Raw genomic sequence first — 23,620 nt, forward strand, 5'->3', positions numbered from 1 at the left:
ACCTGCAGTCCTCACTGTCACCAATACACCTGCAGTCCTCAATATCTCCAATACACCTGCAGTCCTCACTATCTCCAATACACCTGCAGTCCTCATTGTCGCCAATACACCTGCAGTCCTCACTGTCTCCAATACACCTGCAGTCCTCAATATCTCCAATACACCTGCAGTCCTCACTGTCACCAATACACCTGCAGTCCTCACTGTCGCCAATACACCTGCAGTCCTCACTATCTCCAATACACCTGCAGTCCTCCCTGTCGCCAATACACCTGCAGTCCTCACTGTCACCAATACACCTGCAGTCCTCACTGTTGCTAATATACCTACAGTCCTCACTCTCTCCAATACACCTGCAGTCCTCACTGTCACCAATACACCTGCAGTCCTCAATATCTCCAATACACCTGCAGTCCTCACTATCTCCAATACACCTGCAGTCCTCATTGTCGCCAATACACCTGCAGTCCTCACTGTCTCCAATACACCTGCAGTCCTCAATATCTCCAATACACCTGCAGTCCTCACTGTCACCAATACACCTGCTGTCCTCACTGTCACTAATACACTTGCAGTCCTCACTGTCTCCAATACACCTGCACTCCTCACTGTCACCAATACACCTGCAGTCCTCACTGTCGCCAATACACCTGCAGTCCTCACTATCTCCAATACACCTGCAGTCCTCACTGTCGTCAATACACCTGCAGTCCTCACTGTCACCAATACACCTGCAGTCCTCACTATCTCCAATACATCTGCAGTCCTCATTGTCGCCAATACACCTGCAGTCCTCACTGTCTCCAATACACCAGCGGTCCTCACTGTCACCAATACATCTGCAGTCCTCACTGTCGCCAATACACCTACAGTCCTCACTGTCTCCAATACACCAGCGGTCCTCACTGTCACCAATACACCTGCAGTCCTCACTGTCGCCAATACACCTGCAGTCCTCACTTTCTCCAATACACCTGCAGTCCTCACGGTCGCCAATACACCTACAGTCCTCACTGTCACCAATACACCTGCGGTCCTCACTGTCACCAATACACCTGCAGTCCTCACTGTCGCCAATACACCTGCAGTCCTCACTGTTTCCAACACACCTGCAGTCCTCACTGTCTCCAATACACTTGCAGTCCTCACTGTCGCCAATACACCTGCAGTCCTCACTGTCTCCAATTCACTTGCAGTCCTCACTGTCTCCATTCACCTGCAGTCCTCACAGTCGCCCATACACCTGCAGTCCTCACTGTCGCCAATACAGCTGCAGTCCTCACTGTCGCCAATACACCTGCAGTCCTCACTCTCACTAATACACCTGCAGTCCTCACAGTCGCCAATTCACCTGCAGTCCTCAATATCTCCAATACACCTGCAGTCCTCACTGTCGCCCAATACTTCTGCAGGCCTCACTATCTCCAATACACCTGCAGTCCTCACTGTTGCCAATATACCTGCAGTCCTCACTGTCGCCAATACACCTGCAGTCCTCACTATCTCCAATTCTCTTCTCTTTCCTGGATGAATGCAACCCTACCTACACGTAAGAAGGTTGACACAATAAAAGACAAAGCTCAGAATCTCATTGAACACCTTAAACTTTCATATCCTTCACCATTGTTGAACACCAGCAGCAGCCTGTGTCGTATACAAGATATACTGCAAAAACTCTCAAAGCCTCCTTTGAAAACACATTTGAAACACAGGACCTCTACTAGTTTTATATGTCCCTTCCTTTTAAGAAAGTTTGCCTTTAAAGACAGTCGCTCAGTGGTTAGCAATGCTGCTTCACAGTGCCAGGGACCTGGTTTCAATCCAAGCCATGGGTGACTGTGTGGAGTTTGCACATTCTCCCCGTGTCTGCATGGGGTTCCTCCAGGTGCTCTGGCTTCCTCCCACTGTCCAAAGTTTGCAGGTTAGGTGAAATGGTCAGAGCTGAAAATGTGTTGCTGGAAAAGCGCAGCAGGTCAGGCAGCATCCAAGGAACAGGAGAATCAACATTTCGGGCATAAGCCCTTCTTCAGGCTTATGTCCGAAATGTCGATTCCCCTGTTCCTTGGATGCTGCCTGACCTGCTGCGCTTTTCCAGCAACACATTTTCAGCTCTGATACTCCAGCATCTGCAGTCCTCAGTTTCGCCAGGTGAATTGGTCAAGCTAGATTGCCTATAGTGTTCAGGGATGCACAGGTTAGGTGAATTAGTCAGGGTAAATGAGTGGGTGACTCTTTTGGAGAGTCGGTGTTGACTTGTTGAGTTGAAGGGCCTGTTTCCACCTGATTCTATGCCTTCATGTACTGTGTATATACAATATTGTGACTCTGCCTGACTCGGTCTGCTTTGTGGTTGCAAACTACACATGTAGAAATCGATTAGTTTGCTGTAATATTTGCTTCTTAATTTGAAATGTGTTTTATTAAATTTTTCATAAATCCAGAGGGTTAATTAGGTCAAAAATGATTGGCTATTATCATTAAAATATCAGCTATAATGTGAAGCACAAGAACAACAGATACATGGGAGCTTTCCAACTCACACAGCATTCTGAACTGGAATTATATTGCTATTCCTTGACAATCACTGGATCAAGATTCTGGAACTAACACTTTAACAGTATTTGACCATATTTACAGAGAGCAAAGACAGTAAAGGTTCAGGAAAATGGCTCTCCATCTCCTCAAGGACAATTAGGGATGGATAATGAATCATGGCCTTAACAGTGGTATCCATATCCCAAGAAAGAATTGTTTTTAAAATGTACCACCTCATACTAGATTTGTTGATTGATGGTGCATGCATTTTACAAAGCAGTTTATGATTTTCAATAATATGTTGAACTGCAAACAAATTAATACAATGCTTAATATGTTATTTCCTTTGACTAAATCTAACATGTCACTGTTTCACCTAAAAGCAGACAACCAAGTTCCTACAATTCGGTTTCAGAAACCTGGATATGATGAATAGTATTTCTGATTACTTTATTAGTAAGAGGAAAGCCCTTCTAATGTTATATTACTTTCAGAGCTCGTAAAAGAGAAGGGTCAAGGACTTAATGCCTCTTTCACTTGGAACCAGATGTATACAACTGACTATGAAAAGCAAAACAAGGAGAGAAAGGAAAGCAAGAAGTTTGATTTCATTCATATGATTCAGGTACCTGCTGTTCAGGTTAACTTAATAACCAGCAGTCACAGCACATTCAACCTGTCACTCAGGGCTAAATGGAGAGCAAATTCACATTCATGCTGCTTAATGTCTAAAATACTAATGGTTCTAAGTACCATGGTCAGTTTAAGAATTGATATTCATTTTGACATTATGTCTTTGTAAGTTTTTCCTTATTTTAATTTGCCTGTCCTTTGGTGCCTCTGGTGCAGATGAGTCCACAGAAAATATGGACAAGTTAAGCAACTAGGCAAAAATGTAATGGATGGAGGGAAAGGAAAGTTTTGAAGAAGAGTCACTGGATACAAAAAGTTAACTCTGCATTCCCTCCACTGACCTGCTAGAACACTGAACAGTTTTGGGCACATTATCTAAAGAAATAAAAAGCTTACAATAGAGGCAGTCCAGCGAAGGTTTATAATCCCAGGTATGGAGGGACTGTATTATGAGGAAGGGTTAAATTAATTGGGCCTTTACTCATTGGAATTCAGAGGAATGAGAGGTGAAATTTTCGAAACATACAAGATTCTGAGGAGGCGGGTGGCAGCATTTGAGGATCAGGAAAATCGATGAAGGACTTTTGCATGAAGTGTCCATTCTCCTGCTCCTCAGACGATGCCTGACCTGTTGTGCTTTTCCAGCACCACACTCTCGACTCTGATCTCCAGCATCTGCAGTCCTCAATTTCTCTAAGACTCTGAGGGGATTTGCAGAGTAGGTGCAGAAAGGTTGTTTCTCCTTGTGAACAATCTAAGGCCAGGGAAATTACTCTCAGAATAAGGGATCACCTTTTAAAAACAAAGATAAGAAAGAATGGCTTCTCTCTGTTCTTCGGATACAGGCAATTCTGCTATAATGCAAATTAGCTGCAACTGTTAACGTGATTGGATGAATAGGAATGCTTTTTGTAAAACAAGAACTTTTAAAGTGTGTGTTGTCTATAACTTTATTACATTGCCAACACTTTAAGTGTATTTGTATTGCATAATTTTTATGCAGTGCGGGGTTGCAGAAGAACACAACCACTGTGTAATAGCTGAACTACCTGTACTTGTGAATTCCCTATCACAGATGGCTTGTAGACATTTGGTCATAAGTATATTCACGGCTGAGATAGACAGATTTTTAAACAGTAAGGGAATCAAAGGTTATGTGGAAAAGCCATGAAGGTAGAGTTGAGAATTACTAGATCAGCCATGATCCCCTTGAATGTTGGAACAGACTCAATGAGCCAAATGGCCTACTTCAACTCAACATAATCTCATGGTTTGTTTTGGTTCAATTTGATTTGCTTTATTATTGTTGCATGTACCTTGGTACAGTGAAAAGTTTTGTTTTGTGTGCATTACAGGCAGACCATACCATACAAAATGCATAAGGGTAATAGAACAAAGCAAACAATAAAATGTTACTGCTGCAGAGAAGATGCACAGAGAACGAGGTCAACATTAAATTTAAAACTGGAGAGGTCTACTCAGAAGTCTAATGACAGTGGGGAAGAAAGCTATTCTTGAATCTGCTGGTACATGTGTGTAAGCTTTTGAGTCCTCTGCCCAACAGAAGATTTTGGAAGAGATTATAAACAGGGTCAGAGGGATTTTTTATTATGTTGGCTGCCTGAGGCAGTGAGGAGTGTAGATGGAGTTAATGGATGGAAGGCTGGCTTGTGTGATGGACAAGGCTGTGTGGTTAGCTAGCTTATACGCTTCAGATCATATCTGTGAATATCAGTAAGAATATAGGAACATAGGAGCAGATGTAGCCCATTGAGCCTGTTCTAACGTTCAATAATCTGTGGCTTAATTCCACATACCTATTTTTGGCCTATACCCCTTAACAACATTGTTTAACAAAAACTTATCCATCTAAAATTTAAAATTTACACCTGATCCTGCATCCACTGCTTGTGGAAAAGAGTTCCAAACAGAAGAAACAATTCCTGACATCTCTCTGAATTGTCTGGTCCTAATTCTAGAGACCATGCCCCAAGTTATAGAATCCCCAACTAGTGGAAATACTTTGTTTACCTTGTCTTTTCCTGTTAATACCTTGAAGACTTTGAGCACCCCTTACATTTCTAAATTCTGGAGAAAACAAGCCTAATTTGTATAATCACGCCTTATAATTTAATCCCTGAAGTCCATGTAACTTTCATGTAAACTTATATTGTATTCCCCACAAGGCCAATATATCCTTCTTAAATATGATGCCCAGATCTGTTCACAATACTGCAAGTGGGGTCTAACCAGGGGTTTGTATAACTACAGTGTAACTTCTGCATCATTAACTCCATACCTCTGGATAAAAAGGCCAGCATTCCATTAGCTTTCCTATTTATTTTCTACACCTCTTAGTGACATTTTAAAGATCGATGCAGCTGATCCCCAAGTCTATTTGGACATTCTGCGTATTAAAATTCATACATCCCCAAAATAGATAACCACACACTTGTTTACATTGAACTCCATCTGCCACCATTTTGCCCTTTCACTGTGTCTATCAAATTCTTTTTGTAGTTTTATGCTAACATCCATACTGTCCACATACTGTAATTTTTCTGTTTGTTTGGATCAACCCAAGGCAAATCAAAGATAGTTAATGTAATTACAGACAAATCAAGAATGTGAGAATAACGCTACCTCAAAAATGGTGAGGCAACGGCATTGTTAGAAACCAGCAGCACCGTATTCAAGCTCCTGAGCTCATTCCTACCCATCTGCTTTTCTTTATTTTGCTTATTGTTTATCTTTTTTTCTTTTTCTTTTCCTTTTGTTTAAAGTATTTTGTGTCACCGAGGCATTGATGATCAACCCTGCCCATGCATGTTCTGGGATCCAGTGATGGATCCAGCATTCAGTGAGTGGGCCCTGCCCAAGCATGTATAGAACCTGGCAATTGGATGGTGTGAGCTGGCCCTGCCCGAGTAAGTTCTGGCATCTGAGGATGAATCCAGTGATTGGAGGCTACGGGTGGGCCCTGTCCATGCATGTTACAAGACCAGGTGATCAGATGCTGCGAGCTGGCCTTGCCACAGTATGTTCTGAGATCTGGTGAGGGTTCTGGCAATCAGAGGCTGTGAACAGACCCTGCTCCAGCATGTTTGAGGATCTGGCGAGGGATCTGGTAAGCGGAGATTGCAAGCGGACTCTGTCCGAGCATGTTCCTGGAACCAGATACAGCATAATTTTCCTCCTTTGTCCTTGAGTAGACCTACCCTTTCCCTATATACATACTTGCTCCAAGTATACATATAAATTGCTTTGGAATTCTCCTGGTATCCAACATGCCAAGGACATTTCATGGCCTCTTTTGGCCCTACAGATTCCTTTTTTTGAGTTTTTTCTGTTTCAGTGGCCCTGTTTTATTTCCTTCCATATGCTTTTCCTTTTTATCTAAACTCTTGATATCTCATCATCCTGGGTTCCTGTATTTTGCCACCTTACCTTTCAACATCACCAGAATGTGCTGGAAATGAACAATGATCTACTGATCTTTAAAATATTCCCACATGTCAGATAGATTTACCCTCATACAGTTGCCCCCCCCCATCTAATTTCTCCAGTTCCTGCCAAATTCTGTAATAATTAACCTCCTCCAATTTAGTACTTCCACCTGAGGCCGAGAGACTTAAATATCTTAACACTTATGGTCTCAAGATCACTGTTCCTAAAATGCTTCCCCGTTGAAACTTCAATCATCTGCCCAGGATTATTCCTCAAGACAAGGTCTAGTTCAGTCAGTCTACCCACATATTGTTTCAAGAAGCCCTCTACCCCATCTGAGCTCCTAGCACTAAAGGAGTCCCAGTCAATGGGGAAATTAAAGTCACCCCATACAACAACCCAGTAAAATGCTCTTACAGTTTGTCGATGCTATGCCAAATGTCTGTTCATCTACCTCCTGCTGGTTGTTTGAAGGCTGATAATATAACCCCATAATTGTGATTGTACCTTTCTTATTCCTGAGTTCTACCCAAAGGGCATTGCTGGATGAGCTTTCTGAAATATCCTCCCTTGCTGCAGTTGTGACATTGTTCGCAGCTAGTAATGCATTCCCCCACCTCTCTATCACATCTAAATTCTGGAACTTTGAGCTGTCAGTCCTGCATTTTCTCAATCAAATTTTTGTAATGGTGACATTATCATGGTTCTCTACACTAATCTAGGCTCAAAACTCCTCTGCCTTACTTCTTAGGTTAAACCTTCTGATTGCCAGTCCTGCAGTGTTCATTAGCCTGACTTTGCCTGTCTTCCCATTGTTTGACATAACCTCTACCTCTACTCATAACTCCACATACTGATCTAATACTTTGGTTTACATCCTCCTGCCTCATCAGTTCAAACCCTCCTGAGTGGCATGGGCAAGTATTCCTGCAAGATGTTAGTGTGCCTCCAGTTTACGTACGACCTGTCCTTCTCGTACATGTCCATCCTGCCCTGAGAGAGATGCAAATGATCCAGATACCTGAAACCCTCCCTCCTACACCTGTCCTTTGGTCATGCATTGAAATGCACTGTCCTCCTCCTGGCCTCACTAATACGTAGCACAGAGAGTAATTCAGACATTACAACACTAAAGGTTCTACTTTTCAATTTCCTACCTAATGCTCTACATTCTCTTTGCAGAATCTCATTTGTCTTCTTTCCATTGTTGTTCATTTTATAGCCCATGACATCAAGCTGCTCAACTTCCCCTTTCAACACACCATCCTGGAGTCTCACTCATGGCCACAGATACACCTGTCTATGACCCTAATTATTGAGTTTTCTATTAATACTGCTTACCTACACTTTTGACACTTTGTGCTGAACAGCAGAACTAATTGTGAAGCCACTGATCGGACTGCTGCTGTTGCATTGCCCTGAGATATCATACTCCCCAGCAACATCCAATATGGTATGTCTGTTTGAGAGGGAAATATCCACAGAGGACTCCTATACTGCCTGTCTGTCTGTCCCTCGCAGCAGTAACTATTAATCTAGGTGATGACATCCCTGAAACCTTGTCTAGTAAGCTTTCTGCCTCATGTATGCTCCTCAGTGGGTTCGACTGCCACTCAACTGAGCTATACAATTTGAGAGGAGCTGCAGGTGGACACACTTCTTAGTTCCTGCAGACATAGCTGTCAGGGATGATTTGACTTCTCCCTGATCTCCCATATCTCACAGGAAGAGCATACCACTCCCCCTATGAGATATGGGAGATCAGATTTCATAGTCCCTGCTAGGGATACAATAACCTTTGATTCCTTTCCAGAAAAGAGACTAACTCTGCCTTAAAAGTATTCAACGACTCTACAACTACTACCACTTTGAGAGGGAAAGAATTCCAGTGTTGCACAACTTGCTGTCAGAAAGATTTGTCCTCCTCTGAATCTGAACAGGGTGACATCTAATTTTTAAAGAGAGCCACTTGGGTCTGGGCTCATCCACAATGGGAAATGACATTTTGACATTGACCTTGATAAGATTGTTCAGTATCTCATAATCTTTAATGAAATCCCCTCACTCTTCATAACTCCAGGAGAAACCAGTCCAGTCTGTCCAACCTATCCTCATAAGAAATCACCACTCATTCCAGGTATCAACAAGTATGAACTGCCAGCCAAGTATTTACATTCTTACATTTAAACCTTGCTACTTTTGAATGATATTTCACAAAATGAAATTGACTTTATTAAGGTTTTTAGCCATTGGATCAAAGATTCCAGGATATGCCCACAAGAATTTCAAAGTTTGTGTTTTTAGGCACTGATAATTGTAACCCAATTAATTTTAATATAAGGATTTATATTCATAACTTTTTTGTTTCTATTTTTTTTGCTGACTAGTTGCTGTACTTTGTGGAAAATGTGCATGATACCATTAAGTATTTTCACAGTCTTCTGGAAAGGAATGGCAAACTTCTAATAATACAAGTTGCAGGTAAGTTATTGTCCAGTGTTTCTGATAAACTGGTACTGTTATTCTATGCAGCCTTTTACCTGAGCAATCTGAAAGTATATGGAGAAGATAACTAAATTCATAAGGATTCTATTGATCAACTTCTTGGCATTCCTGAGAGTTGATTCTCTGAATTGGCCAGATGTCTGGCTAGTAATGCTGGGTGATTTCAACAACACAAGTTAAATTTCCATACCAGCAGAGGTTACCATGAAGGACCCTCTTGCCAGAGGTGTGGTAACCCTCAGGTTAAACCATTTCGCATGAGAGCAGTCCTTTGGGACTACAGCAACTTTCCCTTTACACAAAGTTTGCAACAAACAAGAAGACTGTGAACAAAGTGAAAAATTGTGTAGCAGATAAATAATTGACTAGATGACAGAAAGAAGTGGATAGCTGTCAATGCTGTGCATTGAAAGTGCCTAATTATAATTAGTGAATCATAAGTTGGCCCTTATGGCTCTATTTACTGATATTTCTGTTTCTAGATTCTACTTCTGTCTAAAGGTTCAAAAGGCAATCCATTTGTAGATGGTGCTGAACTTTAAAATTGCTATCGTAATTCAATAAGAATAGGCAGTGCCAAGTATTGCATGCAAGGCCATTTCAACTATTGCTCAACTACTTGCTCCACCCTTTCCCAAATTTGCCACAGTAATCTCTCACACTCTGACTGGAGGATAATGTCCTTTATCATTACAGAGACATCCACAGCATTAGGAAACACTTGTCTTCACTAATTCATCATTTCCAGCATCAAATATAATTCTGTTCACTTTACACTGCCAAACTAATGATTTAATGTGAAAATTGCTTCAAAATGGTCAAGTGGAACCAGAATATTAACTTAATTTTGTTTTTCTTGGAATATTATGTACAAATTTGTGTTGATCTAATATTGAATGGTGATAAGTAACAATAAAAAAGTGTGGCATAATTCATTCATGTGGTGATGGTGATGAAGATTTATGGTTGGAAAAAAAATAGTCAGAAGTTTGGCCTTATTTAATTGGAGGAGAGCTGAAAATGTGTTGCTGGTCAAAGCACAGCAGGCCAGGCAGCATCTCAGGAATAGGGAATTCGACGTTTCGAGCATAAGCCCTTCATCAGGTTTAATTTATCAGATTTTAATTGGAGGAGAGAAAAGACTACCTGATAGAAGTCTGCAATGGTTTAATGGCTAACCAGTGGGAGAATTGTTCTCTGGTGAGGTGATGACAAGCAGCCACCTTTTAAAGAAATTCAGTGATGTGGACGTTGTTGGCAAGGCAGTTTTTATTGCCTGACCTCAGTTGTCCTTCTTGAACTGGTGCAGTCCACCTGCTATGAGTTGACCTACAATGCCCTGGCTGATGGAATTCCAGGATTTTGAATGAGTGACAGTGAAGGAATGGTGATATATATCCAAGTCAGGATGGGGAGTATCTTGGAGGGGAACTTGAAGGTGATGGTGTTCCCATTTGTCTTTCCTCTTGTTCTTCTAGTTGGAAGTGGTCATGAGTTTGGAAGGTGCTGAGGATCTTTGGTGAATTTCTGCTCTGCATCTTATAGATAGTGCACCTTCTAATACTGATCATCAGTAGTGGAGGGATGGATGCTTGTGGGTATGGTGCCAGTCAAGTGAGCTGTTTTGTCCTGAATGGTGCCAAGCTTCTTGAGTGTTATAGAATCATAGAGTTATATAAAGGTATAGTCCCTTCAGTCCAACCCATCCATGCTGAACAGATATTCCAACCCAATCTAGTCCCACCTGCAGCACCTGGCCCAGATCCCTCCAAACCCTTCCTATTCATATACCCATCCAGATGCCTTTTAAATGTTGCAAATGTACCAGCCTCAACCACTTCCTCTGGCAGCTCATTCCATACACGTACCACCCTCTGTGTGAAAATGTTGCCCCTTAGGTCTCTTTTATATCTTTCTCCTCTCACCCTAAACCTATATCCTCTAGTTCTAGACTCCTCCAACCCAGGAAAAAGACTTTGTCTATTTATCCTATCCAGGCTCCTCATGATTTTTACACCTCTATAAGGTCACCCCTCAGCCTCTGATGCTCCAGGGAAAACAGCCCCAGCCTGTTCAGCCTCTCCCAATAGCTCAAATCCTCCAACCCTGGCAACATCCTTGTAGATCTTTTCTGAACCCTTTCAAGTTTCACAATATCTGTTGGATAGGAATGAGACCAGAATTGCACGCAATATTCCAACAGTGGCCTAATCAATGTCTTGTACAGCTGCAACATGACCTCCCAACTCCTGTACTCAATCCTCTGACTAATAAAGGCAAGCATACCAAACGCCACCTTTACTATCCTATATACCTGCGACTCCACTTTAAAGGAGCTATGAACCTGCACTCCAAGGTCTCTTTGTTCAGCAACACTCCCTAGGACCTTACCATTAAGTATATAAGTCCTACTAAGATTTGCTTTCCCAAAATGCAGCATCTCACATTTATCTGAATTAAACTCCATCTGCCACTTTCAACACATTGGCCCATCTGATCAAGATCCCGTTGTAATCTGAGATAACCTTCTTCACTGTCTACTACACTTTCAATTTGGTGTCATCTGCAAGCTTGCCTGTTATGCTCACATCCAAATCATTTATATAAATGATTGAAAAGTAGTGGACCTAGCACCAATCCTTGTGGCACTCCACTGGTCACAGGCCTCCAGTCTGAAAAACAACCCTCCACCACCACCCTCTGTCTTCTACCTTTGAGCCAGTTCTGTATCCAAATGGCTAGTTCTCCTTATATTCCATGAGATCTAACCTTGCTAATCAGTCTTCCATGGGGAACCTTGATGACTGCATTATTGAAGTGCATATAGATCAAGTCTACTGCTCTGCCCTCATCAATCCTCTTTGTTACTTCTTCAAAAAACCTAATCAAGTTTGTGAGACATGATTTCCCACACATAAAGCCATGTTGACTATCCCGAATCAGTCCTTGCCTTTCTAAATACATTTACATCCTGTCCCTCAGGATTCCCTCTAACAACTTGCCTACCACCAACATCAGACTCACTGGTCTATAGTCCCCTGGATTGTCCTTACCACCTTTCTCAAACAGTGGCACCACGTTATCCTGTGAAAGCTCAGCCACGTTACCTGGCTTTCTGTGAACGCCTGTCCAAGAACAGAGAACCACCACTTAATTAATACACTTCAACAGTACTGTTTTTATTCAAGACTGTTAGTATACGAATATACAAGCAATCCTCGGAGAAAAGCCACTTAGACCACACTGGGTACTAAAGAGTGGATTTTCTCACCGTTGATAGGGAAAGTTGTTACATTTATACATAACTTCTCACGCAATACAGAGTCCCATGTCATTAAGCTATCGCAAAGTATATTAATCAAAGTATACTTAATTGTAAGCTTACACATCAAGACATGCTCTAAATCTAACACACAGACACCAGCAGCCATCTGGTTAAGATATTAACACTATCTTTAAAGTCAGACATTAACTCCCATTATTTTTCTAGCTCTTTCAAGGCAACAGTCAAATCTCAAAGATGCTCTTTAAATGTAGACATTCAAACCTCATTACTGTGTTACAGCTAGACCGTAAGGCACCAGTACTCCTCTGATGGCTGCCCTTTGACCTAGTGCTGGTACTATGTCATTCTCAGATCTGTGGGATTGGACATGTTTACCCAGCCTGTGCAAGTTGCTGTATTAGCAATTTGTTCGCTCAGGATGCTGGGCAATACAGCCAATGTGCTTCAGCCATTTTAGTTAACATTCTAAGCTCCATTTTCTATATGGTCACTATATCTATTTCCAACTTATCAATCCAACCTCCAGTCTTCCGGCACCTCACCTGTGACTATCGATGATACAAATACCTCAGAAAGAGGCCCAGCGATCACTTCCCTAAATTACCACAGAGTTCTAGGATACACCTGATCAGGCCTTGGGGATTTATCCACTTTTATGCATTTCAAGACATCCAGCACTTTCTCCTCTGTAATCTGGACATTTTGCAAGATATCACCATCTATTTCCCTTCATTCTATATCTTCCATGTCCTTTTCTACAGTAAGTACTAATGCAAAGTACTTATTTAGTATCTCCCCCATCTCTTGTGACACCACACAAAGGCTGCCTTGCTGATCTTTGAGAAGCCCTATTCTCTCCCTAGTTACCCTTTTAGATTAGATTAGATTACTTACAGTGTGGAAACAGGCCCTTCGGCCCAACAAGTCCACACCGACCCGCCGAAGCGAAACCCACCCATTCCCCTACATTTACCCCCTTTACCTAACACTACGGGCAATTTAGCATGGCCAATTCACCTGACCTGCACATCTTTGGACTGTGGGAGGAAACCCACGCAGACACGGGGAGAATGTGCAAACTCCACACAGTCAGTCGCCTGAGTCGGGAATTGAACCCGGGTCTCTGGCGCTGTGAGGCAGCAGTGCTAACTGTGCCACCATGCCAATTTTGTCGTTAATGTATTTGTAAAAACCCTTTGGATTCTCCTTAACTCTATTTGCCAAAGCTATCTCATGTCCATTTTTGGCCCTCCTGATTTCCCTCTTAAGTATACTCCTACTGCCTTTATATTCTTCTATGGATTCACTCGATCTATCCTGTGTATACCTGACATATGCTTCCTTCTTTTTCTTAACCAAACCCTCAATTTTTTTTATTCATCCAGCATTCCCTATACCTACCAGTCTTTCCTTTCACCCTAACAGAATATACTTTCTCTGGATTCTTGTTATCTCATTCCTGAAGGCTGCCCATTTTCCAGCCATCCCTTTACCTGCAAACATCTGCCCCCAATCAGTTTTTGAAAGTTCTTGCCTAATACCGTCAAAATTGGTCTTTCTCCAATATCAAACTTCAACTTTTAGATCTGGTCTATTCTTTTCTATCACTATTTTAAAACTAATAGAATTATGGTCACTGGTCCCAAAGTGCTCCCCAACTGACACCTCAGTGACCTGCCCTGCCTTATTTCCCAAGAGTAGGTCGGGTTTTGCACCTTCTCTAATAGGTACATCCACATACTGAATCAGAAAATTTTCTTGTACATGCTTAACAAATTCCTGTCCATCTAAACCCTTAACACTATGACAGTCCCGGTCTATGTTTAGAAAGTTAAAATCCCCTACCATAACCACCCTATTATTTTTACAGATAACTAAGATCTCCTTACAAATTTGTTTCTCAATTTCCCTCAGACTATTAGGGTTTCTATAATACAATCCCAAAAAGCTGATCATCCCTTTCACATTTCTCAGTTCCACCCAAATAACTTCCCTGGATGTATTTCCAGGAATATTCTCCCTCAGTACAGCTGGGATACTATGCCTTATCAAAAACGCCACTCCCTCTCCTCTCTTGCCTCCCTTTCTATCCTTCCTGTAGCATTTGTATCCTGGAACATTCAGCTGCCAGTCCTGACCATCCCTGAGCCATGTTTCTGTAAATGCTATGATAGCCCAGTCCCATGTTCTTAACCATACCCTGAGTTCATCTGCCCTCCATGTTAGGCCTCTTGCATTAAAATAAATGCAGTTTAGTTTATCAGTCCTACCTTGTTCTCTGCTTTGTCCCTGCCTGCCCCTGACTGTTTGACTTGCCTTTGTTCTCAACTGTGCCAGTCTCAGATTGAAATCTTTCCTCACTATCTCCCTGGGTCCCACCCCCACTTCACTAGTTTAAATCTTCCCAAGCAGGTCTAACAAATCTCCCTGCCAGTTTATTAGTCTTTCCAATTTAGGTGTAATCTGTCCTTCTTGTACAGATCACTTCTACCCCAAAACAGCTTTCAATGATCCAAAAATATGAATCCTTCTGCCATGCACCAGCTACTCGGCAATGCATGCATCGGCTCTATCATCCTTTTCCTGTCCTCACTAGCTCGTAGCACCGGGAGTAATCCAGATATTAATACTCCGAGGACCTCCTTTTTAAATTCCTGCCTAACTCTTTGTAATCTCCCTTCAGAATCTCAACCTTTTCCCTTCCTATGTTATTGGTCCCAATGTGTACAAGACCTCCTGCTGGTCCCTCTCCCTCCCTCAAGTACTTCACTGTCTACCTGTGATTCCACTTTCAGATAGATTATAATTTCCCCCTGTTCCACTTACGGCCTTACAATTCTCCATGGAACTCCTACCTTGATTCACTTTCCAATGTGCAAGACCTCACACTTATCTATATTCAACTTCATTTGCCATTTCTCGGCCACTTCTCCAGCTGATCAAGGTCCTGCTGCAATTTCTTATTACCTTGCTCACTGCCCATGATACCACCTACTTGTAGTGGTTCTGTTCGCCGAACTGGAAGTTTTTGTTGCAAACATTTCGTCCCCTGGCTAGGAGACATCATCAGTGCTGAGGAGCCTCCTGCGAAGCGCTTCTTTGATGTTTCTTCCGGCATTTATAGTGGTCTGTCCTTGCCGCTTCCGGGTGTCAGTTTCAGCTGTCCGCTGTAGTGATTGGTATATTGGGTCCAAGTCGATGTGTCTGTTGATGGAATTTGTGGATGAATGCCATGCCTCTAGGAATTCCCTGGCTGTTCTCTGTCTGGCTTGCCCTATGATAGTAGTGTTTGCCCAGTCGAATTCATGTTGCTTGTTGGGCAACTATTCATGTCTACTATCATAGGGCAAGCCAGACAGAGAACAGCCAGGGAATTCCTAGAGGCATGGCATTCATCCACAAATTCCATCAACAGACACATCGACTTGGACCCAATATACCAATCACTACAGCGGACAGCTGAAACTGACACCCGGAAGCGGCAAGGACAGACCACTATAAATGCCGGAAGAAACATCAAAGAAGCGCTTCGCAGGAGGCTCCTCAGCACTGATGATGTCTCCTAGCCAGGGGACGAAACGTTTGCAACAAAAACTTCCAGTTCGTCGAACAGAACCACTACAACAAGCACCCGAGCTACAAATCTTCGCACAAACTTTGAATACCACCTATTTTATTGCCATCTGCAAGCTTACTAATCAGGCCTTGTACATTCTCATCCAAATCATTGACATCGATAACAGACAGCATTGTGCCCAACACTGACTTCTGTAACACTCCACTAATCACAGATCTCCAATCTGAAAAGCATCCTTTCACTATTACACTCTGCTTCCTACCATCAAGCAAATTGTGTATCCAAATTGCCAATTTCCCCTGGATTCCATGCAATATAACCTTCCAGAGCAGACTACCATGTGGAACCTTATCAAATGTCTCACTGAAATCCATGCAGGCTATATCTACCGCCCTGCCCTCATCAATCTTCCTGGTCACTTCAGCAAAGAACTCTCACAAATTTATGAGGCGTGATCTCCCATGCATAAAACCATGCTGATTACTCTTTATCAAACCCTGTCTTTCCAAATGCATATATCTTAGCCCTCAGAGTATTGTCAGGCAACTTACCTACTAGGATGTTAAGCTTCCTAATCTATAGTTCACAGGCTTTACTTTGTAACCCTTATTGAATTAGGGGACAATATACAGTACCTTCCAGTCTTCTGGGACCTCAGCGCTGGCTAGCAATGAATCAACGATATCAAACAGGGCCCCCGCAGTTTCTTCTCTAGCTTGTTGCAGGGTGCTTGGATGTATCTGGGTCAGCGCTGAAAATGTGTTGCTGGAAAAGCGCAGCAGGTCAGGCAGTATCCAAGGAACAGGAGATTCAACGTTTCGGGCATAAGTATCTGGTCAGCTCCAGGAGATTTATCCACCTTCGTACATTCAACTGCATCCAATACCTCTTCTGCTGTGATATGAACTGTCCACAATATATCACCACTAACTTTTCTAAGTTTCCAAGTCATCATGACTTTCTCCATGGTAAATACAAAGCAGAAATATTCATTGAGGACCCTCATTTATCTCCTGCGTTTCTCCACATACATGTCCACTTTGGTCATTGAGGGATCCTATTCTCTCTCCAATTATTATTTTTCATTTAATATACTTAATGAATCTCTTTAGATGTGTCCTATTCTTCTCAGCCAAGGCTATGTCACGCCCCCTTTCGCCCTTATGATTTCCTACTTCAGTAAACTCCTGTGTTCCGTATATACCCCCATGGATTCCTTTGATCCCAGCTACCTGTACCTGAGCCGTGCCTCCTTTTTTCTGGTCAAAGCATCAGCATCTCTTGTCATCCAGGGTTCCCTACCCTGCCAACCTTTCCCCTCACTGTCACAGAGACATATAGACCTTGAACTCTAGCTATCACACTTTTAAAAGCCTCCCACTTGACAAAGGTCCCTTTGCCTGTAAACAAGCTACTCCAATTAACCCCTGAAAGCTCCTATCTAATTCCGTCAAAATTTGCCTTGCCCCAATTTTGCACTTGAACCTGTGGATCAGCTTTGTCCCTCTCCATAACTATTTTAAAATTGGTACAACTATGTGTAATATTCTATGTTCTATATTCTCTATATGGTCCCAAAGTGCTTCCCCACTGTCACCTCAATCACTTGTCCAAGAGTAGGTCGAGTTTTGCCCTTTCCTGAATACAACTCTCTATATACTGCCTAAGGAAACTTTCCAGAGCACACTTAACAAATTCCACCCGATCTAAGTCCTTAACTATGGTAGTCCCAGTCTGTGGTAGGAAAATTAAAATCCCCTACTGTGACAATCCAAGTCTCCCAATTTTCCTACATATTTGTTGCTCTAATTCCCACTGACTATTTGGGGGCCTATAGTGTAACCCCAATAATGTCACCATCCCTTTCTTATTTCTTTGTTCCACCCACAAAGGATGATCCTTTAGTTATTTCATCTCTGACTGCTGCTGTGATACTCACCTGGATCAAAAATGCAACTCCCCCTCCCCTCTTTCTCCCACCACTGTTCTGACCAAAAGCACCTGTACCCTGGCACATTAAGCTGCCAGTCCTGTCCCTCCCTTAGCCATGTTTCTCTAATGGCTAAACTATCCCAGTCCCACATACCTATCCATGCCCTGAGATCACCAGCCTTACCTGTTAGCCCTCTTGCATTGAACTGGATGCAATTTAATCCAACAAACATTCCTTGCTCCTGTCATGTTCCAGACTGACCTGTCTCTTCAACTTACTATTTGTGATTACTGTATTGCCTTCCAGCCTCGCACTTGCCTTCCTGCTGTTGAGGATCCCACCCTCCCCCAGACTCAACACTGTCTCCTTCACCTAAATGAATTCCACAGACTCAACACTGTTTTGGTGAAGGAATGTCTCCTCATCTCCATCCTAAATTATCCACCTTGAATCCTCAGACTGTGACCCCTGGTTCTGGATGCATCCACCACCAGAAACATCCTCCCCATATTTGAACTAAGGATGTAATGAGGTCAGGAGCTGAGTGGTCCTGGCGGAACCCAAACTGGGTGTCACTGAGCAGATTATTGCTGAGCACATGCTGCTTATAGCACTATTGATGATACATTTTACTGATGATCAAGAGAAGACTGATTGGCCACTAATTAGCTGACTTTGATTTGTCCTGCCTCTTATGTACAGGACATACCTGGGTAATTTCCAATATTGTCCCATAGATGCCAGCACTGTAACTGTACTGCAACAGATCGCTGGGGAGGCGGCAAGTTCTGGAGCACAAGTCTTTAGCACTCTTGCCAAAATGTTGTCATAGCCCATAGCCTTTGCAGTATCAGTGTCTCCAACCACTTGTTCACAGGGAGTGAAACAAATTGGCTGAAGATCGGTATGTGTTATGTTGGGGACCACTGGAGAACGCCAGGATGGACCACCAACTCAGCACTTCTGGCTAAAGATTGCTGCAAAAGCTTCAATCTTATCTTTTGCATTGATCTGCTGGGCTCTTCCATAATTGAGGATGGGGATATTTGTGGTGCGTCCTCCTCCTGTGAGTTGTTTAATTGTCCACCACCATTCACAACTGGATGTGGCAGGACTGCAGAGCTTAGATCTGATCAGTTGGTTGCGGGATCACTTCAGTCTGTCTATCATTTGCTGCTTATGCAGTTTGGTATGCAAGTAGTCTTGTTTGTTGGCTTCATCAGGTTAACACCTCATCTGCAGATATGCCTGGTGCTGCTCCTGGCATTACCCCCCTGCACTCTCCATTGAATCAGAGTTGATCTCCTGGCTTGATGGTAATGGTTGAATGGAGAATATGCTGGACCATGAGGTTACAGATTGTGCTAGAAGGCAATTCTGTTGCTGATGGTCCACAGTGCCTCATGGATGTCCAGCCTTGAGTTGTCAGATCTGTTACAAATCTGTCCCATTAAGCACAGTAATAGTGTCACACAACAAAATGGAGTTTATTCTCAATGTGAATGTGGAAGTTCATCTCCACAATGACTGTGTGTTGGTCACTCTTCATGATACTGTCATGGACAGTTGTATCTGCAACTGGTGGATTGGAAAGGATAGTGTCCAGAATGTTTCTCCCTCATTACGTGCTGCAGACCCAGTCTAGTAGCTCCATTAATGGTACTGCTCTGGTGCTACTCTTTGTGGTGGATATTGAAATCCCACACCCAGAGTAGATTTTGTGCCCTTGCCATCTTCTGTATGTCTTTTAAGTGTTGTTCAACATGGAGGAGGACCAGTTCATCAGCTGAAGGAGGATGGTATGTACTAATGAGCAGGAGGTTTCCTTGCCTATGTTTAACCTGAAGCCATGAGACTTCTTGGTGTCCAGAGTTAATGTTGAGGACTCTGAGAACAAATTCCTCTCAACTGACCGTGTAGCCACCTCTACTGGGTCTGTTCTGCCAGTGGGACAGGACATATCCAGGGATGGTGATGGTGGTACCTGGGACATTATCTGTAAGTATGACTATATCAGGCTGTAATTTTGCTAATCTGTGAGACAGCTCTCCCAAATTTGGCACTAGTCCCGAGATGTTAGTGAGAATGACTTTACAGAGTTGACAGGGTTGTTCCTGCTATTGTCCTTTCTGGTGCCTAGGACAAAGGAGTAACTAAGGAGAAAATAGGCCGGTTAAAGATTAATGACACCACCTATGTGCGGAGTCGCAGGAGATGGGGAGATACTAAATGAGTAGTTTGTATCAATGTTTTGGAGAAGGATATAGTAGCTGGTGAACTTGGTGAAATAAACAGCGACATCTTGAAATATGTCCATATTGCAAAGGCGGGTGTACTGGATGTCTCAAAATACATAAAGAAGGGTAAATTCCCAGAACCTGATCAGGTGGACCCTAGAACTGTGAGGGAAGCTAGGAAAGTCATTGCAGTGCCTCTTGCTGAGATATTTGCATCATTGATAGACATAGATGAGGTGCCAGGAGACCGGAGGTTGGCCAATGTAGTGTAACTATTTAAGGAAGGTGGTAAGGAAAAGCTAGGGATAATAGAATTGTGAGCCTGACATGGGTGGCAGGCAAGTTATTGGAGGGAATCTTGAGGGACAAGATTTTACATGTACTTGGAAAGGCAAAGACTGATTTAGGGATAGTTAACATGACTTTGTATGTGGGAAATCATGTCTCACAAACGTGATTGATTTTCTTAAAGATGTAACGAAGTGGATTGATAAGGGCAGAGCAGTGGACGTGATCTATATGGATTTCAGTAATGCTTTTGACAAGGTTCCACATGTTAGATGGGTTAGCAAGGTTAGATCATATGGAACACAGTGAGAACTAGCCATTTGGATTCAGAACTATCTGGAAGGTTGGAGACAAAGGGTGGTGGTAGAGGGTTGTTTTTTAGACTGAAGGCCTGTAGACAGTGTTGTGCCACAAGGATGGGTGCTGGGTCCACCGCATTTCGGTGTTTCTATAAATAATTTGGAACTGAACATAGGAGGTACGATTAGTAAGTTTGCAGATGACACTAAAATTGGAGGTGTAGTGGACAGCAAAGAAGGTTTCCTCAGATCTTGATGAGATGGGCCAATAGGCCAAGGAGTTGCAAATGAAATTTAATTTAGATAATTGTGAGATGTTGCATTTTGGAAAAGCAAATCTTAGCAAGACTTATATACTTAATGATAAGGTCCTGGGTACTGTTGCTGAACAAGGAGACCTTGGAGGACAGCTTCCTAGTTCCTTGACAGTGGAGTCACAAGTTGACAGGATAATAAAGAAGGTGTTTGGTCTGCTTGCCTTTATTGGTCAGTGCATTGAGTATAGGGATTGGGAGGTCATGTTGCAGCTATCCAGGATATTGGTTAGGCTACCTTTGGAGTACTGCATGCAATTCTGGCCTCCCTTCTGTAAGAAGGATGTTGTGAAACTTGAAAGGGTTCAGAAAAGATTTATAAGGATGTTGTCAAGTTTGGAGAGTTTGAGCTTGAGGGAGAGACTGAATAGACTAGAACTGTTTTCCCTGGAGCATTGGAGGCAGAAGGGTGACCTTATAGGGGTTTATAAAATCATGAGGAGCATGGATAGGGTCACTAGGTCTTTTCCGCAGTGTGGGGGAGTCCAAAACAAGGGGGCATAGATTTACATTTAGAGGGAAAAGATTTAAAAGGGAGTAAGGGGCAACATTTTCAAGCAGAGGGTGGTGTATGTATGGAATGAGCTGCCAGAGAAAGTGGCATTTAAAAGGCATCTGAATGGGTATATGAGCAGAAACAGTTCAGATGTATATTGGTCTAATGCTGGCAAATGGGACTAATTTAATTTTGGATATCTGGTCATCATGGATGAGTTGGACTGAAGGATCTGTTTCTATGCTGTACAGCTCCATGACTCTTTAACTGCAAGCTAGGACTGTTTTCTTGAAAAGAGAAACTTGAAATGAGGTCTGATAAAGGTATTCTAAATCATGGACTGAGTAGATAAGACAAAATATTCTCACACCCGAAAATATCATCAGTGCAAGGGCACAGATTTAAGTTAATTGGCAAATGAAACAGAAGTTAAATGAGAAACAAAGCCTTTTTTGTACTGTGCGTGGTTAAGGTCTAGAATGCACTACCTTAGGACATGTGGACACTTTTTCAAATAAAGCACATAAAAGGGAATTAAACTATTATTTGAAAATTAACAGTGTTCTGGGTTATGAGGAGCGGGCAGAAGAATTGCAATAATTGAAGTTGGAGAGCCAGTGCAGACATGAAGGACCAAATAATTCCTTCCACAACTCTATTTCTGTGATGTTAAAGAAAATATTACAGAAGTATAACGTCTAGAAAAATTGTTTCATGTCTCAAGAAACTGTCACTGAAGTGAAGTCAGCAGATACTTTTAGCAGAGTTAAGCGTCTAAAAATGCGGAGAGTATGAAAATATACAGGGAACAATTCAGAATTATATTAAAAACAGAAAGAACTGTGGATGCTGTGAATCAGAAACAAAAGTTGCTGAAAGGCTCAACAAGTCTGACAGCATCTGTGAAGAGAAATCAAAGCTAATGTTTCAGGTCTGGTGACTCTTCCTATGATTATATTAGATGTAGGAGGGAACATTTGATGGACTGAATGGCCTATTTTCAGTTCTACAATTTACTATAATTCTCCAATATTTGGTATTGGTGAAATGACAAAAAAAACTGTTGCTTTTTAATCCAGCATTTCACACTTAATGATATTCAAACAATACACGATTTTCTGTAATTTCCTCATGCGTTATCATTCAATGCATATTTGCACTAAATCGCTTTGCTTAATATCCCAAATAAATTTTACAACAGGTTATTTTCTTTCTGAAAAATAATGAATAATTTGTAAATATCATCAATATTTTTCCCAAAAGAAATCTACATCAGATACATTTCAATTTTGTTTTACATGTCAAATTTTACTGCTAACAGATGATAGCGGATGGAGTTCACTTTGGACGAAATTTGGATCTCGTTTTCCTACAAGCATTTCTCTTGATGTGCAAAACGTGCTTGCTGAAATGAAAATGAAGTATCAGATTTATGAGCATTCCTCTGACTTTGACATCACCGAGTGTTTCATTGAAGGAAATGAAAATGGGGACTGTCTGTTGGATTTCCTCACAGATTCAGCAGATTTCAGGAAAACCGCTCCTGAGGATCTCAAATCTGAAGTTCTTCAATACCTACATCAACCTTCATGTTCAAGAGAGGAAAACAAGAAAATTCTGTTTTGCAATAATTTGAAATTCATAGTAATTGACTACTGATCGTATATCTTTCAGCACATCGTTTTCCAGTTAACTTCACTCAAATTCCTTTAATCTACATTTTGTTGCTGCTGTATTAGTTATGTTAAGTAATTATTCTTGCATTAATGTTCTAAATTCATACAATATGTTTCTTTAAAATTATTAGAACAATTTTTCAGCAAATTAGAAACAAAAATTCCTGCATTTTTGAAAAGAACTTTTAAAATATTATCTGAACACTGAGTTATTTTGATACATTTTAAAATTCACGACTGCAATTACTTCTGGTCTCTGTAAATGAATCTCCTGGCAGAAATCTCCTTTTGATTGATGTAAACTCTTGTAACAGGGTTGCCTGTTGCACCAGAATAAATTGTGTAGCTTTCATTTAACTTAGAAAACTAGAGATAGAAAATGGAAACAGGAGTA

The 23,620-nt window shown here is 41.9% G+C and overlaps 1 protein-coding gene across 1 annotated transcript in view; it reads left to right on the forward strand.

Annotated features, from left to right (window-relative positions):
- Positions 1–23,209, forward strand: part of LOC132817333 (histamine N-methyltransferase-like) — a 48,777-nt gene extending 25,568 nt beyond the window's left edge. Inside the window, exons 4-6 of the mRNA XM_060827742.1 lie at positions 3,030–3,160; positions 9,003–9,096; positions 22,872–23,209. Coding sequence (XP_060683725.1) covers positions 3,030–3,160; positions 9,003–9,096; positions 22,872–23,209 — 563 coding nt within the window. The remainder of the gene's footprint in view (positions 1–3,029; positions 3,161–9,002; positions 9,097–22,871) is intronic.
- The last annotated feature ends 411 nt before the right edge of the window (positions 23,210–23,620 follow it).

This window comes from Hemiscyllium ocellatum, chromosome 7 (genome assembly GCF_020745735.1).
Source record: "Hemiscyllium ocellatum isolate sHemOce1 chromosome 7, sHemOce1.pat.X.cur, whole genome shotgun sequence".
NCBI classification, from domain to species: domain Eukaryota; kingdom Metazoa; phylum Chordata; class Chondrichthyes; order Orectolobiformes; family Hemiscylliidae; genus Hemiscyllium; species Hemiscyllium ocellatum.